This window comes from Lepisosteus platostomus, chromosome 11, assembly GCF_059453375.1.
Source record: "Lepisosteus platostomus isolate fLepPlt1 chromosome 11, fLepPlt1.hap1, whole genome shotgun sequence".
Classification (NCBI taxonomy): Eukaryota; Metazoa; Chordata; class Actinopteri; order Semionotiformes; family Lepisosteidae; genus Lepisosteus; species Lepisosteus platostomus.
The window spans coordinates 48,916,264-48,935,504 of NC_142621.1; the positions used below are offsets into that span (position 1 = coordinate 48,916,264).

General features: G+C 40.7%; 2 protein-coding genes across 7 annotated transcripts in view; both read right to left on the bottom strand.

Moving 5' to 3' along the window:
- The window catches only part of tbcd (tubulin folding cofactor D), a 56,330-nt gene extending 47,074 nt beyond the window's left edge, over positions 1-9,256 (bottom strand). Inside the window, exons 1-9 of one of the 2 annotated variants that reach the window (XM_088600266.1) lie at positions 8,722-9,256; positions 7,800-7,850; positions 7,223-7,320; positions 6,711-6,812; positions 5,972-6,118; positions 5,812-5,867; positions 4,841-4,973; positions 918-963; positions 642-774 (exon numbers count right to left, since the gene is read on the bottom strand). In XM_088600266.1, coding sequence (XP_088456392.1) covers positions 642-774; positions 918-963; positions 4,841-4,973; positions 5,812-5,867; positions 5,972-6,118; positions 6,711-6,812; positions 7,223-7,320; positions 7,800-7,850; positions 8,722-8,899 — 944 coding nt within the window. In that variant the 5' untranslated portion in view covers positions 8,900-9,256. Of the gene's footprint in view, positions 1-641; positions 775-917; positions 964-1,079; positions 2,619-4,840; positions 4,974-5,811; positions 5,868-5,971; positions 6,119-6,710; positions 6,813-7,222; positions 7,321-7,799; positions 7,851-8,721 lie in introns of those variants that run through there. The other variant, XM_088600267.1, reaches the window with a different exon arrangement.
- A 2,306-nt stretch (positions 9,257-11,562) lies between these two features.
- fn3krp (fructosamine 3 kinase related protein) lies at positions 11,563-17,120 on the bottom strand. Of its 5 annotated transcripts, none has more exons than XM_088600276.1 (6): positions 16,913-17,120; positions 15,647-15,798; positions 15,427-15,518; positions 15,106-15,188; positions 14,649-14,771; positions 11,563-11,949 (listed from the first exon to the last, which is right to left on the bottom strand). In XM_088600276.1, exons 1-6 carry the CDS (start codon positions 17,033-17,035, stop codon positions 11,611-11,613), a joined length of 912 nt encoding a protein of 303 aa, XP_088456402.1. In that variant the 5' UTR covers positions 17,036-17,120; the 3' UTR covers positions 11,563-11,610. The 5 variants fall into 5 exon arrangements, with proteins under 5 accessions (XP_088456402.1, XP_088456401.1, XP_088456405.1 ...); XM_088600275.1 differs by having other exon boundaries at positions 16,895-17,118; XM_088600279.1 differs by having other exon boundaries at positions 16,954-17,105.
- Positions 17,121-19,241: the final 2,121 nt, after the last annotated feature.

Sequence of the window (19,241 nt, forward strand, 5' to 3'; positions counted from 1 at the left end):
CAGCAACACTGGCCTGTTCCTGAAAAAACTTCCATCAGGGAAATCATAACAGCAGCTGGGGAGCCGTGTGGTATGTTATTCTCTTTCTGGTACAGACACCGACTCTCAGTCCTTTTATCTGCACAGTGTGGGTTTTAACTGCTAGATATTTAGTAGTAGCACAAACTGTAAAGCAATTTACATCTGAATTGGTATTATGTCATCAAAATATTGAGAGAGACACACACTTATTTTAGCCGTACTATCAGATCATTGGTCTGAACCACAACCAGTACGGTGAAAAGGTTAACTAATGGCACGTGCATATGCCTGATATCTTCTTTTGATGAGAAGGACTTGTGTAGTAGCTAGCTAAAGAGCATCCAGCATAACTTTTAATATCTTCCAAAAACGTACGACAGAAACTAGATTGTTAATAAAACTGAAGACACCTAAACTACAACTACACTATTCTTAAAAGCTTAGCAGAAATAAAAGCAACAATATAATAATGGAAAATTGTAGCTTGCTAAATTGTTTAATTCCCTTTTAACACAATCAGCTGGGAAATCATATTTAGGGGTTGCTCCTTGCATGTTGTCAAAAGCCCGATATTTGCCTATGAACTCTGGGGGTCGATCTCTAAGTGAGACCTGACGCACCTCCACTTGGCCACTCGGGGCTTCAGGAGCGTCAGCCCCAGCCGCTGGATGAGCTTGACCCCCAGTTTGCGCAGCGTGGTCTGCTTGCTCTCCGCCAGCCTGCAGCTGTCAATGCACTGCAGCACTGTGGGGGCTGTGGAAAAGACAGAAGATGAGCGACACCTGCGTCACTGCAGAGCAGCATCTCATCTCAAATCATTTCAAGCCACACAGCTGAACTCACTCCGACCAAGGGGTAAGTAGATCCAAAGGTATGGCAATAAAGAAAATACCTACCATACTGCAAGAAATCATCTCTCTTTCCATGCTTGAAGAGCTGGGCCTGTAAAACACAAAATGGTTCAAGGGCTGCAAGATGCACTCTCTTTTGAAGACTAGAAAATCTAAAAAGTTGTACTATAATGTTAATTTTCATTTCATTTAAAAACTGTTACGCACCATTATAAAGGACATTTAAGTAAAAAAAGCAGTAGTTTTCCTGGTAAGATTTCAGGTTAATGTATCTTCAGGGTTTGAAAACTGGTATAACCATTTCCACAGTTACTATTGGAAGGATGGGAGTGAAAGGTGACAATCAAATTATTAATTCCAGTTTCCGAGACCCACAGTTCACGACATGCTCAAAACCAAATTTAAGGTGAATCAGACAGCATGAAACCTCTCTTCACAATCCAGTCTGACTTGAATTGAGAGAACCGCTCTCCAGTCTGGGCATGCCACCACTATGCTGAACTGTAACTCTTCACAACAGCTGCCTCTGTCTCTTCTAGACTGGTGAAGTCACATCTTGCTGCTGTTAGACATCACAAATAATGATTAACCAAGATTAATAGACATAATTTTTTGTTTTATTTATTTAACAGGAAGATAAGAGTGATTAGTTGAGATGATATCAAGTCAAGCTGTCCCGTGAGTATAATTTCCACATTTCTCCTCAGAATAGGATAAGTATTCAATTAAAAAACCAATAGGACAATTTTGTATTTCGGTGTAAATCAAAAGGTCAAAATGAAGATGAGTTCTTAACACAGATCGTGCACACTGGATTAGTGGAGTCTGGGGCCTATGGCTGAGGAGGTGCAGGTAGGATTGATCCTCGGGCTGTCAGACCACTCTCGTGCTGCAAGTCTGCAGGACAAACACAACAGTCCTGTTGGTATAAATGACACTGAATTTCAACTGGAGATCTCACTGTCAACCTTTAAGACAACATACCTATTGCTGTGAAAATCTGAGAAAATTCAATACTCATACAATTAATTTTTACTTCAAAAACAGCTCTCTAGAAGTTTGACAAGTAACCAGGTTGTGATAAACGATTCTCTCTCAATAAGGCAGGTGTAGAATAACATCTCTACATTCCTTCTATAAAGATCACTGCATATCACCCAAAATTACTGAGCCTCCAGGAGGGTTGATCTGAAATTAGCAGCAGATTTACATTCACTTCAATACTTCAATGGGATGGATTGTCTGAAACCATTTAATGCCAGACCTCAGCTCAGACAGGACACAGTTCCGTCTTTAACAGTGTACTGACTTGTGACAATGACAAACATGAAGCTGCTGAGGCAATGTTATTATACACAGCCAGGGTTGATGCCTGAGGCTCTTATAAAACACAAAACATACCAACTTTAAGTTTCCTTGAGCAAATTCTAACAGAGGATCCTGCCCCACAAAATAAAGTGCTTAGGATCTCTAACTTTTCTAGTTTCCCCTTTAAAAAACAAGTAAATTACACAATACAACCTTTTGTTGATCAGACCTGACAGACTGCTCTGAAACCGGTACTATGAGGAAGCCTGTGAGGTCTGAAGGCTATAGGCAGCCTTGGTGATAGCATCACTGTCACGCTATCCAGGGGAGCGCCATGCCCTGCGGCGCCACCACAGGACAGTCATCCTGCTTAATTACAAGCTTCAATAAAAATCTGTAGATGCAAGGCATGGAGACACAAAATCACTGCTCAAAACACTCACCGTTCAAGTCTAACAAGTTGATAAGGGCTTTCAGTGCTCTTACAAAAGGAAGCAAATAAAAAAAAAAAGTAAATGCAACAAATTAAAAATAGTAGAAAGCTAAAATAGTAACATAAATCTGTCAAGCTGCCTCTCTTTCTGAAAGGCATACCAGTTTACCACCCAGTCCTATGCCCTTACATGGTACTTTGTTTTTATACATAAATGTAAAACTGGTCTGAAAAACACTAGCATGTTCCCCCAGCATGGTACGAAATAGGTTTTCTGACAAGCTACCATGTTTTAGTGCTTCCAACAGTTTACTGAGACTCTACCTGCTGACGGTTCACCTGTTGTCACTCATGATGATCTAACAGGTGCACAAACCCCAGCCAAGCTAAGTACTTACAGCTTGCACGCTGAGACTCGCTGTCTGGGAACGCCATTAATAAACTACATCTTGTACACAAAGCTCTTTCAGGTGCACCCAAAACTTCGCTACAGGCTAAAACTGTTACTTGATTTACATCTTGGCTTGTGATGACATGTCTTCAGATCCAGACATACTATTGACTTCTCAGCAAAGAATATAACTTCTGGCAATCACATCAGAGGTTACATCTCGTAAATGAATTAAAGAATTAGAGTAGGTCCCCCAAAAAATAATATTATCTAACAGTATGTCTAAAATTTTGTAAATCGCAAGCTGTACAATAATTAACAAGAATGAACTGCAATAACAAAATGCACATCTTAACTAAGGACTAAACCTAGAATCTCTATCACTGTTTGACGGTGGAACCAAAACTCTACATTCATTTATATCTGATAAAACGCCACTCAGTGCCAGCCTAGGACCTACACAAAAGTCTACTGTCTATGGCTGGATGCAACCATGTCAAGATGACTGTTTCAGAATACAATGGCTGCGGTTCCTAAATCACCACAGATTATCATTAATAATGTGGCTTGAAGACTGAAAAAATAAAACATGGTTCTTGTTTGCACACCAGGTATTCTTGGAATTCACAGGCATTTGGAGATGCACCTTTCACCTACAGTGAAAGGGTTGTCCTACACAGGAGTGAACCAGCCATTTAACAGAGTCTGAAACATTCAGAATGAAACCTCATCCTTAACTGCGGCTGGAATCCGAAAATGCTGGGGAAGAAGCCCTGTTCTTACTGCAGGGCAGGAAAGAGCATGAACAGCCAACACAACTGAGCAACGTCTGCTGAGTGGGCTGGGCCTTGTGCACCGAAACAGAAAGTGAGAAACCACAAAGGACCTCCAAGATCCGTCCTTGGGATGAGATGTAAAACCGAGGTCCTGACTCTCTATGATCATAATCCCAGGGCGTTTCTCGAAAAGAGTAGGGGTGTAACCCTGGTGTCCTGGCCAAATTTCCCATTGGCCTTTACCAATCATGACCTCCTAATAATCCCCATCTATGAATTGGCTTCATTACTCTGTTCTCCTCCCCACTGATAGCTGATGTGTGGTGAGCATTCTGGCGCACCATGGCTGCCGTCGCATCATCCAGGTGGGGCTGCACATTGGTGGTGGTGGAGGGGAGACCCCATTACCTGTAAAGCGCTTTGAGTGGAGTGTCCAGAAAAGCGCTATATAAGTGTAAGCTATTATTATTAAGTTAAATTACACTACACAACTGATGTATCTTACACCCTTTCACAATCACAATAAGTTTGGAAAGACTTTTATATTTATAAACCCAAAAATGCTAATGATACCAGGGCTAACTGTCTGCTTTACTAAGTTAGTTACCTGATTTATCATATTCCTCATAATCTGATACTGATTATTAAGAATCACAATATTCACCAGTGGTTGAATGGCCTTCTCTTATTTGTGATTAGATATGGCAAAGCTTCTCAAACATTATCCAAAAGTCACATTTGTTTACTGTAGTGGATCAGATAGACCAGATGAATTATTCTATGCCAATCCCCATACTTACATTTCAGGAAATCAATTTCTAAACAAGATCTAGTATGAAATCAATAGAGTTTTACTGGACCGCTTAATTCACGGGACTCTTCCTGGATAAGTGATTTGGAAAAACTGACCTTTGTGTAAACCTGCTCTGAAACCTAATATTAACAGTTACACTACAGAAAAATATTAAGCACATTAAAGTTGATAGAAACAGAGCTGTTGGTAAGCCTTGCTTTAAGAAGTGTTCAGTGAGCAGCTGAGCGGATGTGGAGGTGACTGTACCAGAGCCTGCAGCATGCCGTCCAGCACCACTGTGCCCTCCATCGTCAGCTCGCTGGTTTGGGCCATGCAGGACAGGCTCCAGTCAAGGAAGGTGGCCAGATGCTTCTGCTTGACATCAGGGCGAACCACGAACCTGCAGGAAGAGCATCTTGATGTGACACTGCAGGCCCAGCAGAAACCTGCACACACCAGAGCTCCATGTGCATAAACATTCACACCCCCTGGCTCATCAATCATGTTCTGAAAGTCACTGTAAACGTTCAGAGATTCAAAACATAGCACCAATAAAGAGAAATACAATTATTGCATTTTTTGCACCAAAACCATATGGGTAGAGATTGTTGTAGCCGATGCAAAAACCTGTAAATACTGTCCTGTCAGAGACATTTTATGTAATCCTTGTCAAAGTATCCATTTAAAAGACCAATCATATTCTATTACAAGCCTTTCAAAGAGCTCAAAATCATCCCATGCTTAATAATGATCTTAACTAAAAAACTTATAAACCTGTAACTTATAAATACACAATGAGCAAAGACAGGGAAACAGTAATAAAATGTAACCAATTAAGTAAACAATTGAGCTAAATAAAATAATTAAGAGCACTAGATGAAATGAAAACTAGACATGAGGACCAGGGGTGAATATCAGTGACACTCTGAGCTCCATTCCAAATGCCATCCTGCCCTCTGCTGGTCAGGTCAGATATGATACATTATACAAGGGTAATAATTAAGGTAGAATCTGAAGTACAAACTAATGGAACAATGGTTTAAAATTGAAGTCGGAGTTTGTTAGTCTTTGTGTCAACTAGAAATGTTCATACTAACCAAGAATAAACTGTAAATGATTGACTTTATCAGGCTATGTGGAGAGAGTACTTACTGGTGTACTAGATGAAAATGGTTCTTTTTTTTTTTAAATGGTGCCTTTTAAAAATATGTATATAGAAACGAGCCAGAAGGACTTACTTTGACACAAGAACAGCTGCAGCATCTCTTCCCTTGTCACTGACTGTCAGGTATAACTGAAACAAAAAAAAAACCTCAAGCAAGCACTCAGCTGTGAGCTCTATGAAATGAACAGCACAAGATCCCAAAGTAAAGCAGAGGAATAAAACTGTCAGTCTACCTTGGCCACAGCGAGGATGCGGTCCATGACAGGAACTCGGCCGAGACCGGGCTCCCTGGCCAGGTGGCCGTCCAGACGAGAGAGGTCAAAGGGGATGAGACACGTCATGGAGAGCCACAGCAGCAGCATGTAGCGTGTCTCCCAGGTCTGCAAAACACCAGGACAAAGGACACTCATCACAGATGTCACTGAGCATGGAAACAGTCTGTGCTCTGGACAGCCAGAGCTTTGTTTTCTCACTGCAATTATGACAATGTCACATTATTACCTCCTTTAATAATTCTTCTGACAATACACTACTAGGGTATGAAACAGCATTAAACTAGAAATCATTGTGAACTATACTGTGCATGTCACTCTTCACTCAACTCATTTGAACTCATTTAGTAATATCTGCACTGCAAAAAGAGGGCTACTTCTGTTTATTTTCTTGCGCCTACACTGCATAATACCAATCAATCAAAACAATTTACAAAACAGAACTGCACTGCATCTGATTTGCTCCACAGAACTTCCAGTGAACCAGGACAATGGCCAGTGATACAGCCTCTTCTGTTATATAATTTCTCTATTTTTTTTCTCACAATCTTGTCACTGCTCCTTGTTCCAGAGGGGGGCAGTGGTATTTCCTTGCATGTTGTCAATGGTGGATTACACTATGAACACAGACTTTTTTTTAAAAGTGCTCTTTGGCTGTGGTTTAAAATGAATGCAGAGGAGGCCAAAGACGAGGGCTCACTTCATGGTCCTTTAGGTCCTGGCGGCAGAGGAGGTCCAGCACTGGCTGCACATCAGACACCTCATGAGGAAAGAGCTGCATGAAAATCTTGTGACCGCGCACCTGGCAAAGACAAAGTTTTGGAGCATCAGGCACTGTTATCCAGAAACAGATCTCATTTATGATTTGCAAAGACTTTCAACACAAAAATAAAAGATACTTTAAAATCCACAGTACACCCCATGGTTTCTGATGAATCTACAAAAATATTGAAAAGTGCAGGAGAAGGATAATTAGTTAAGTAAATGATCAAGAATGTTTTTACTGCTAATGCTTAAATGTTGGTATGAAAGCAGCATCTTTGACATTAGGATAGGAAGGATAAGCTATTGACAATATTAGTTGTAACAAAGAGCAAACTAATCCTTGCAAGGCTTCACTACTAAATAACTACATTTCTGCAAACTCATGAAATCAGCAGTTCCCCCTGTTAGCTGCCTGAGACTGTGCTGATAGCAGCAGACACGTCTCACCTTTGAGATGATGTAGACAAATTTAAAACCCAGATGCACCAAGGCTGGAGGAGATTTCTCACTCTGTATCATTTCCAACAACAGATCTAACATCCACTCTGAGATAAAAAACAAACAAGCATAAGCACTGTGTTATCATGGCACAATGTCGAAAAAATATTTAAGAATCTTTATAACAAAAAAGTCTTACTCCAGCTAGTTTAAAATTAACAAATACAAACAATAATTTAAGAAAGGTTAAAGTAACTTATAAAATGAATATAGACACCACCTACACAGAAAGATATTAAGCTGAAAAGAATAATAATCCTAACAAATAAGATCTGGACGGCATCCTGTGTAAATTGTGTCACATTAAATAGCTTTTTAAAATGCAGGCTATATTTTCCACTTTTAAAAAATACCTAGTCTACTACTACGAAAGAACAAAGGATAAGATGAAAGAACTAAGGAATTACAGGTAAAGCACTGTGAACAACCACAAGAAACAATATATTTCAGGTATTTAAATAAAGCAGCCTTAAAATGTTATAATTGATTTCTATAAATGACAGTCAAAGACAAAAAACACTCTTACCTAGATGTGGATCCAAGAGATGAGGTTGTTCCTGGTACTTATCCATTATAACTAGAAAAGTAAACATGTGAGGTTAAATGTAGATTCTTAAACTATTGAAAGCATTTAATAATTACTTTACTTAGTCCTGCAGACCTGCTCCTCAAAGGCAAACAAAGTGTCCTTGTTCTCATCACAGATCTTAATTACCTGAATTACTTGTCTACTTTTTCCTAGACCGTGAGGTGCTGCTATTTAAATGAGACCCACTGATCCTTGAGCTGTACCTCGAGTGCAAAGATACATCCACTAAAGCAAGCACAGGCTGCACACCTCTTGCACATCTAAACAACACTTTAACATCATTACTATTTCAAAAGATTTAATAGCCTTAATCCTGGTTAGTTGAATTCCTTGGATATGTTAGCAGGGGTAGCAGACTCAGTTCCTGGAGGGCTGAGTGTCTTCTCGTTTTTGTTACACCTGAGCTCGATAAATTATTTAATTAAGAGCATAATTGTTATCTGTTAGTGTCTGTATTCCTGCTCCCTGTGTCCCGGTGTCTGTGTCCCTGCTCCCTGTATCCCTGTTTGCCGTCTGTCACAGAGGTCTTTAGCTTTTCTCCTTCTGTTTCATAGTTCCCTTCTATCCTGGATCCTGTAATCATTGATAGCCACTCTTGCAGTTTTCATATGAAGCTTTGGCTTGTAAACACATAAATTATAATAATTTGCACTAAGAAACACAAAAATTGGTTCAATATGTGGTTGTTTTTCAGAATACAGAATACACCAGTATAGTTAACCGATAAGAAAGCATTCAGTGTCATAAAACTCGCTTTATTTCAACAAACCCATCTGTTTGCAGGATCACCGGCCATGGAAGAGCACAGTTAAGTGCAGCTGTGCTGCAGCATCGGGGACCGGCCGAGCAGTGCTCTTACCCAGGAAGCGCTGAGTGGTCATCTCTCTGGCGGACAGGTCCCCCTGCACCTGCGGCAGGCTGCCCAGCAGACCGCGGGTCTCGGCGGCCTCGCTGAACGCCGCCAGCACACCCCCCTGCGCCACCACCTCCGGCTCCTCTCCATCGCTGGCTGCGCTTTCCACGTCGTGCAAAGCCATTCCGCAAGATGCAAGAGGCGACAACGATACAAATCTCGGTGTTCAACTATGACCCGCGTCTGAGTTTTATTTCTCGCAGGAGTTGAAATCGGCACGAAAAAACTGTTCCAGAGGATCGCTTTTAATTATGCAGACGAGCAGTGCCGTTTTCAGTTCAATTCAGAGAAACTGACACTGATCTCACCGTGCATGCCTAAGGTATGTTCAGAACTGAAAAGGCAATCATTTTTAAGCGAGTACAATCAATTGCAGTCTTCTATTTAGATGTCAATTTTCCATGTGAACTGAACGTCCAACGAAAACAGAATTACCGGTAGCTTGACTTGTATTGTGAGTTTCAACTTTAACCTCTACACTAGTCAGCATGTACAGACAGCGAAATGGGACAAACAGGCTGGTCTCAGACACCTATTTCTGAAAGCGCGTTTTTACTAATTGGTTGAAAATAGAAGTCGATGAAATAATAATTGGTGTATTTAAAGTTCACTACAAAGTCGGATAATACAGTATTTCAAAACAAATTAAAACTGTAAATAAATTATTACTGAACATGGAGAATAAAACGCCAATAGGCACGTGCTTCTTCTTAACTATATGACTTACACAGAACAAGAAGTAAATATACAAGACTAAAAAATGGATTTAAATAGCATCTTTATTAGCATATTTGTCAGTTATATTTTATACAGTTAGAGTATATTCTTAGATTTCAATATACATAGCAAATAAAAAATCATTAATGCAAAAATATTTTCACAAAATTGAAAAAAAAAAACCCAACAATAATCTGAATTCAGTATCGCATTGCATACATTTCTCAGGAGAAGAGCTTAAGAGTAATCAAATCAGCTGCTTGTTCTGAAGCAAACTCAAGGAATCACACAGCTCTCCAGTGAGAGACCGGACTACTGGTGTAAAACAAAGCTTTTGACCAGATCCACTTTACAGATGCAAGACCACCACAGAAGATTAGTTACTCATGCAACAAGGCAGCATTTACTGGCAACAATTTTCACATCAAAAATGCCTTTTCCAGCAAACCGCAATGTGAGTACTATGCCCCAAATGGGTGTAGTAGTACCTTATTGAAGATGGTGGTTGTTAATAACATACTTCATTTTTAAATTACATCTTGACTATTGAGATTGTAGACATTGATCTGACCAAGCAAAGGTCTGCATTTCACTTCTAAGGGAAAAAATGAAAGCAACTGAAATCATTATTTGTTGGTATGGTTTAAAATCAATGCCCAATGCAATATAACCAGGGCCAACACCCATTTCACTAGGAATAACAACAACCAAGAATTAAGTGAACTGAAAATGTTTGAGTGTTTCAGTTTTAGTAAATTTTTCTTGACCCACCTGGTTGTAGGATGAGGAGGCTGGGACCCTCCACCGAAGGGGCAGCTGCAGAGGTGGAGCTAGGGAGAAGGAGGGAAGCAGGGGCTTATGTATAGTATTTCTACTTTTTACATGAAGAAATGAGTCAGCTATAAATACAGCTGAGGCCAATCGAACCTGGCTGTTGTCATCCCTCCTGAACGTTTGTTGGAAACTCCATAACGGACTAAGACTAAAAACAAAGCTAAAAAAGAGTGGTCAACATTAAGGATTGGAAAAGAAAGGTGTAAAACGCAGTAGCATTTCTTCAAATACTAAATATATAAGTAGAAAGTTTCAAAAGGACAATTCTCAAGGGAAGCAATACCTTGTATTGCAATGTTTCTTTACATTACACACTGTGAAGGTCTCACAGCCTGTGGAGAGCTCACGGGAAGAGCAGAGGTCTGAAGCCAGACTCAGAATTCTTTATTCTCCTTGTAGATGTCAATACCACTGTCCCTGAGCTCTCCTATTATGGATAACTTCGAAGTACACGATAAGATATCGAGACTACAATTACATGATGAATGGTTTATGGTAATAATTTTAAGTTGTCTTTGTGTCTAAAACAGATTAAATACAGATTGTTAAATCAGATTCAGATTTTTTTGCCGTCATCTTTTAGTATTTATGAAAATGAACATTGATTTTCTGACATTTTGAATTTTGCATCTTCCTTAATACTATAAATTGCTACTTATTAACTGCAGTTTTGCTGAATCTTCTATAAAAAAGTCAGTCACAACAGTTCATTTCACAAGACAATTTTGTAAATGGAATTATTCTCTTCATGGGCTTTAATATGATTGTCTGTCCTCATGCTCTCCAGGAGCATTTTAACAAAAAATAAGGGTAACATGAGCACTCATTATTTTGCAGCACCCCAATCTGTGACAATCGCCCACCTGTGACAATGGGGCTACATGAGTGCCCAACATCTGGACTGCACAGAGAACCCAAGGCCCTGCAGTGGCCCAGTCCAGCCACAGGCTGCCCACAAGCCCCTGCAGGGTGCAGCAGTACGCAATCATCGGTACTCACACACATTCGCTTCTACTTTTTGTTCACCATGTTTCTCTGCTCAAAATCCACAGGAGTGAGTGCAGTTGTACTGCATTTTGTCCAAAACTTTCCTCCAGACTTTATGGTCTGAACACCAATAATGATTTCCAGACATTATTTCAGGCTAAAACGTTAGGAGTATAAATATTCTTTGTCATGTGAATTGCAGTTAGGTAGTAAGCTTTAAGAATGTAAGTAATCAAATCACTGAAATGCCTGGGTTTAGTGAGCTCAATGCCCAGAATGAAGCAGGCTGGCATCAGACTACTTCAGCAGGTCCTTCATGACTCTCAGTGAGGAGCCCCTGTATCCAGTTCCAAAGTGGTTCCAGTGGTTCAGGTAGTGGAACAGCTGGTATAGTTTCAACCGCTTGTCAAAGCCTGCTGCTTTGGGGATTTTATTATGGTAGGCAGTGTAGAAGGAGCTACTGAATCCACCAAACATCCCGGCTATTGCCAGCTCAAACTCTGAGTGCCCATAGAACGAAGCAGGGTCAAACACCAGTGGGCCTTCCCCACTCTCCGCCACATTGCCTCCCCACAGATCCCCGTGCAGCAGCGCTGGGATGACCTCTACTTCGCTGAAGAGCTGTGGGATCTTCCGCTGGAAAAGATGAAGGGAAGCCATGCTTGAAAAAAACATCAGTGCTGCAAGTACAGGTCTGCATTCATAGCTTGGTTTTTAAGCACTGCTCGGACACGTACGTGTCTTTTATAGGTGTTCTGTGTCAACAGAAACAGCTCGCATCCCTTGGGATTTACCCTCCTGGTGTACATTTAAGCATTTTTTATTTGGCAGTCTTTTCATCTATTAGCACCTGGGCTGAATATTTATAGAATGTTCACTTGATGACTTAAATTAACTAGTCTTAACATCAGATATCATTCATTGGTCCAGGCTGAATTCCTAGATGTATTAGTAGATTTCAAAAATGTTCTTCGGACATGAACAAATACTCTTACCAGTACTCTAAACCTCAGACTCATGCAGTTGCTAGGACCACCTTTGGTCAACTGACGTTCATATGCAGCCAACGTACTGGGGCACTGCTGCACCACTTAAAAGGCAATAGTTCACTTAGCGGAATACAGAAATAAAATACTATAATTAAGTAGAGGCTTCCAAACAATGTCAGTTGGATTACGATGCATTTCTTGTCTGTGTCAGTAACAACCCTGCTATTTCTTGAACAATTGGGGCTAAAGCAACATGAGCTGACCATGCACAGTAAAATACCTTGGGGCAATCTTTTTCCTGCCCTGCAGGAACAAATACCAATAACTACTTGTCAAAGGTGTCATTAAAGTCCCTATACTGGCATCCTGGGCATGTAAACAGCTGTCACCTAGGAAACTGCAAGAGCTTCAGTTGAGTCTGAGAGGTGGATTGAGGAATGGAGGCCATGAACTGCACTGATGGCTTGCTGACATGTTTATTCTTAGGGTTCAGACTTTGCAGAAGGCTGAAGGTTCAAATCTCTAATGGGACACTACCACCAGGGCTTAGCTATGTAATGTATAAATTGTTTAAGGACCTGTGGGTTTTTTGCTTTCTACCAGAAAATTAAGTTTCATATGTAGTAACACCTGAAGAAGGCTTCACAGCCGAAACGTTGTGTTTTCTCTCTTCTCTTTTCAGCATGGAATAAACCTATTACTTGTTCCTTTGCAGACTACGCATGCTAACGCAGATACCCACCTAAAGATAAAGTGTACTGATTTACCAAATGAAAACTGCGAATAATGGTGTGTAGATGCTGTAGTGTTGTGTCAGCAGGCCTTCCTCTAAGAAATACTTTCCTACAGCATCTTTGTCATTCACTTTGTCATATCAAGTCTAAATGCTTCATACACAAAAAAAGGTGAAAATAACACATTTCAAACAATTACAGGATAGGAAAGTCCTTGAATTTCTGGCTTTTAGTGTCCTTTTGCCACTGTAGACTCAGACCTACAATGTACTACTGAAATACAGTACTTTGCAAATGTAGTCATCCCTCTAACATCCCACATCATGACATTTTCAAACATAACTTACATTTAGAAGCTACACAACATAATCAACTTTTTTCTATGGCAACCCTAAATCAGTTAAGGATGCTAAGATAAGAAAAAAGGTGTTAAATTAGAAAAGGGAATTGAAAGGTTGCAAGATAAGTGTAATGTTCTCAGTCTTCAGAGTACATGTGTCTTTCCTTGTAGGTTCCCTCAGTCTGAAGCCACAACGCACAGTGTAATGACACACCAACTATGAGGACTGAGAAGCTGTCAAAACAAGTCAGAAATAAAATACTAGAGAAAATTGTATCAGTAGAAGGTTACAAGAAAATGTCAAAGTTTAAAATCTGATTATAATCCCCAACTATGGAGAAATCCATCATGAAAAACCGGCACTAAATCAGATCAGACTACCCATCCAAACTAAACAGCTGCACAAGCAGGAAATGGTTAGTAATGTGACAACAAAGCCAACAGTGACTTTGAAAAACTTGCCGAGATGGGCTTATTGATCTATTGACAATATGCCAGTGCCTATACATAGCAGCTGTATGGGACGATAGCAAAAAAGAAATCATTACTGAAATGAAATTTCACATGCAAAAGAAATGTGATGAGACAAAAAAACGAACTTTGATCAAAATTTAAAGAGCTCCATCTTTTGCCTAAATTCAGCACATCACCCAATCAACACCTTCCTAGGCCAAACGTGTTAGTGGCAGCATCATGTTATGGGTGTGATTCTCTTAGATGGGACACAGAAGCTTGTCAAGACTGAGTAAGAAACGAAAGGTTCACAGCATAAGTGAAAAAGACTGCTTGAGTCAGCCAGGAATCTAAAACTGTGTTGAAAATCCACAATTTAGTAGAACAACAACCCAAAGCAAAAGGTCAAAGCCACACTGGCTTAACTAGGTGACAGCCCTAGCAAAGACTGATTTGAAATTGATGGAAAATATATGGGGCTACTGCAGTGCAAGCTTGTCAGAACTGGTGTAATTCTGTGAAGAACAGGCAGAAAAAACACCATCGCACTGTGGAAACTAGTCAGAGAACTGTTCTCAGCAGTAATTTCTGTGAAAGGGATGCCGAATACTTACGCAATCATTAAAATGTAATTTTTACATGTTCTTTTTGCTGACATTCAACTTCCTTCATATAGACAATTACAGTTTTGAATAAAAAGTACATTTGACAAAATGAGTATACATCTGAATTTCATCACAATGTGACATTACTGTTAGGGGGTTATATAGCTCAAGTCTCATGGAGAGACTGGTATTTGGTACAGTTGTTACTAATTACCTGAAGCTGAGGCCACAGGTCCCTGGCTTCCTTATCATTATAATCTTTTTCAATCAGGTTCAGCTGATGCTGGAGCCTCTGCTGAGTGAAAAAGGTGACCCAGTCACTCTGCCAGTCATTCTCCTAGAGAAACAGAATAGGTCCTGAGAAGTAAGAGGGCACAACAGCAGCAGGACCCACCGGGAAACTCCCTCACATTCCGGACACTCTCCTCCCTTCCTTCTCCCTGCTTAGGACTGAAAGAGGACTTCTCCTGATGCAAGTCACAAAGTCATCTTCCATGTATTAAAAATATTACTTTTCTCCTAAATGAAAAACAATAATCTTTGCAAGACTAAACTTTGAACTTGGTGCTTCCAATCCTCCAGTATCCATCCTGAAAATATAAGGGAATGTAAAATGGAGGAGGAACAGAAATAGACCGCGAAAGAACTAACATCTCTGCACTCCAACTTACTTGCGGGATGTATCCACAGCATGTCACTGTATGAAACCCAAACTTCTCAACATACTGGACTTCAGAGTGGCCAGGCCCCTTCCCTGGGCAAGCAGATAAAAACAGTAGGTTTGAAGTACATACACTGACATCCAACATGTGTGGCATTACACTGTGCTCCTAATTTTAATCATATGATTTGGATAATGGTAGCTGTGAAAGGTGAGGGCGCTTAGAAGTACTGAGATGGGAAACTACTTTGCACTTTAAAAAAGGCTGTCAGAAATGCGGTTATACTCTGATGTCTTCTAACTAAAGGATGTAATATCTGCTGTTCGTTACCTATTGTTTGTTCCTCCTTGATCATCTTCTCCCTCAACCCCTGGTTGTGAAGGTGAAGATCTGCCATCTGCTCTCCCAGCTGTGCAGAGAACCTGCAAAATAGGCCCAGTGTGACACCTCACTGTGTCAATGCTTAAAAAAATAAATGTTCCTAACACGGTGAATTCAAGATTTTCAGTAGAAGGGTGGGAAATTATTCATGTGGGAACCCTGGGAATACCTGTTCAGACTCCTCATGTCTAAATGCTCCATCACAAACACCGCCCCTCCCGAGGAGAGCTCAATGACTTTCAGAGGTCTGGGGACTCGGACAGTGCTGGTCTGCAGGATGGCTTCCAGACCCGCCTTTTCTCCTTCAAACATGAGTTTAGCCTTTGGATGCAAAGAATGATTTTAGAGAAACTTAATATCCATTGCATGTCTTACCTTCCTAATTAGATACATTAATTAAATGTATTTCACAGTATGGAAACAGGAAATAATTTCATTGGATCCTAACATGTTGAGAGCTTTTTATCCAAATATGAGTCACAGTTTTAAAGTTAAAATTTTAAAAATAGAAATACAGTACCAAAAACAATTTCCAAAATATCTCTTTTAGTTTCTTAAACACTATGGTTGACAGGTTAGTCAATACTGATTACAAGCGAGGTGTTAGTATTTTCTCAATGTCAGAATACGATCAATCACATATATAGGCTGGCAATTTTGAAAACCACGCAGCTCTAACAAGAAAATGTTTCAGGATCATTAGCAGAGACGGGTAACCCAAAAAGGTCCAATGCTTCCACCTTTTACCAAATGGTAAAGCCACACAATACAGTCCTAGCAGCTCTGCAGACTGGACCAGGTCTCTACTTTGGACACACTCTAAATTATGATGAGCGCAGGCAATGCTACCGAGACAGTTCAGCGACATTCACATGCACTTTAGTTTAAAACAGAACGCAACAATCCAAAGTAAAGAATTAATCTGTGCATTGAAAATTTATGTAATACTGTATCCACCCATTTTCTAACTGCGTCTTCCAATACAGGGTCACGGGGGAGCCTGCGCCTATTCCAGCAAGCAACAGGCGCCAAGCTGCATACGCTCTGGGTGGGCATCAGACAGGACGGTGGACTCCACACTGGTAGTAGCCCAGGAACCAGTGCTGCGAGGCCGCAATGCTAACCACACTGTACCCAGAATTAGTTCATCAGCCGAAACATACGCCACTGGCAAATCAGACTGGACTTGGACCCCTCATAGAAAATCTTTCCCACTTTTCAACGGGATTCGCCCTTCTGAGCTTGCATAATTTAATTTAAAATATATGAATTAATATAGCAATAACGGAGCTCTTCAGACTACCTGAAAAAGCGTCTTCCTCAACTATTCATATCTACTTTAAAGCAACAACCTATTTTCGAACATATATGCGAGAAGCGACGAGCCACAGAATTGAGAGAAGACTTGGCGAAGGACCTGGCTCTTGCGGTTTACTTTGACAAACACCCTGCCGGTGTCGGTGTCGTAGCTCTGACCCTGACTGATACACCCGCCCCCTGCGCCTCCAGTGGCCCGCAGAGTCGAGGTGCCCAGCTCTTTCTTCAGGATCGCCTCCATGGTCTCTCTGCCGAATCTGCGCACCGCGCCTCACAACAGCCGCAGGGCTGCTGCTGCACTCGCGTCTCGAAAGGGAAAGCAGGAACATTTCCTTCCGGTTCCTCTGTCCTACCGTATATTCCATCAAAAAGCGCACTTTGTTTTCTTGAGCGCGATTTTTTTGCCCTTTTCTTTTCAAGCTACACTGAACATCAGATAATACAAACAAAACAGAAACGAAACGAAAAAATAGCCAAGAAAGACTCGGAACAAGATGTTTCCAGTGATAACATTTACAAATCTGAATACAAATTTAATCAAATTAAAAATTCTACATACAGTGCCTTGCGAAAGTATTCGGCCCCCTTGAACTTTTCAACCTTTTGCCACATTTCAGGCTTCAAACATAAAGATATAAATGTTTTATTTTATGTGAAGAATCACCAACAAGTGGGACACAATTGTGAAGTGGAACGAAATCTATTGGATTTTTGAAACTTTTTTAACTAATAAAAAAATGAAAATTGGGGCGTGCAAAATTATTCGGCCCCTTTACTTTCAGTGCAGCAAACTCACTCCAGAAGTTCAGCGAGGATCTCTGAATGATCCAATGTTGTCCTAAATGACTGATGGTGATAAATAGAATCCACCTGTGTGTAATCAAGTCTCTGTATAAATGCACCTGCTCTGTGATAGTCTCAAGGTTCTGTTGAAAGTGCAGAGAGCATCATGAAGACCAAGGAACACACCAGGCAGGTCCGTAATACTGTTGTGGAGAAGTTTAAAGCCGGATTTGGATACAAAAAGATTTCCCAAGCTTCAAACATCCCAAGGAGCACTGTGCAAGCGATCATCTTGAAATGGAAGGAGTATCAGACCACTGCAAATCTACCAAGACCTGGCCGTCCCTCTAAACTTTCAGCTCAGACAAGGAGAAGACTGATCAGAGATGCAGCCAAGAGGCCCATGATCACTCTGGATGAACTGCAGAGAACTACAGCTGAGGTGGGAGAGTCTGTCCATAGGACAACAATCAGTCTTACACTGCACAAATCTGGCCTTTATGGAAGAGTGGCAAGAAGAAAGCCATTTCTCAAAGATATCCATAAAAAGTCTCGTCTAAAGTTTGCCACAAGCCACCTGGGAGACACCCCAAACATGTGGAAGAAGGTGCTCTGGTCAGATGAAACCAAAATCGAACTTTTTGGCCACAATGCAAAACGATATGTTTGGCGTAAAAGCAACACAGCTCATCACCCTCAACACACCATCCCCACTGTCAAACATGGTGGTGGCAGCATCATGGTTTGGGCCTGCTTTTCTTCAGCAGGGACAGGGAAGATGGATGCAGCCAAATACAGGACCATTCTGGATGAAAACCTGTTGGAGTCTGCAAAAGACCTGAAACTGGGACGGAGATTTATCTTCCAACAAGACAATGATCCCAAACATACAGCAAAATCTACAAAGGAATGGTTCACAAATAAACGTATCCAGGTGTTTGAATGGCCAAGTCAAAGTCCAGACCTGAATCCAATCGAGAATCTGTGGAAAGAGCTGAAAACTGCTGTTCACAAACGCTCTCCATCCAACCTCACTGAGCTCGAGCTGTTTTGCAAGGAAGAATGGGCAAGAATTTCAGTCTCTCGATGTGCAAAACTGATAGAGACATACCCCAAGCGACTTGCAGCTATAATCGCAGCAAAAGGTGGCTCTACAAAGTATTAACGCAAGGGGGCCGAATAATTTTGCACGCCCCACTTTTCATTTTTTTATTAGTTAAAGTTTCAAAAATCCAATAGATTTCGTTCCACTTCACAATTGTGTCCCACTTGTTGGTGATTCTTCACATAAAATAAAAAAAATTATATCTTTATGTTTGAAGCCTGAAATGTGGCAAAAGGTTGAAAAGTTCAAGGGGGCCGAATACTTTCGCAAGGCACTGTATATATCAATTGTACTTTTTGTCCAGTTATTTTTCATGTTCTTGATGGAGTAATGTTGCATTTCTACTAAACATTGAAAAAGCATAAGACCATTTTTGTGAATGTGATATCTATCAATTATTAATAACAAATTAATTATAAACACATGTTCTTTTTCCATGAAATCTTGCAGCTTGTCACGGATGTCGAAAGGGACGAACCGTGGAGAGGCAGGAGAGCGAAAAACACCCTACTGTATGCGAAATGGGGAGTTAGCCCGGGCTCAGCAGTGCAAAGAGTTC

What these genes read in the sequence shown, in the direction of transcription:
- fn3krp (XM_088600275.1), bottom strand. Translation starts at nt 17,035, where the DNA reads ATGGAGGCGATCCTGAAGAAAGAGCTGGGCACCTCGACTCTGCGGGCC. An exon ending in AAGTAAACCGCAAGAGCCAG is followed by an intron (nt 15,799 to 16,894) that starts GTCCTTCGCCAA and finishes TTGCATCCAAAG; the next exon opens with GCTAAACTCATGTTTGAAGG. An exon ending in GCTGTGGATACATCCCGCAA is followed by an intron (nt 14,772 to 15,105) that starts GTAAGTTGGAGT and finishes CTGTTTCTCTAG; the next exon opens with GAGAATGACTGGCAGAGTGA.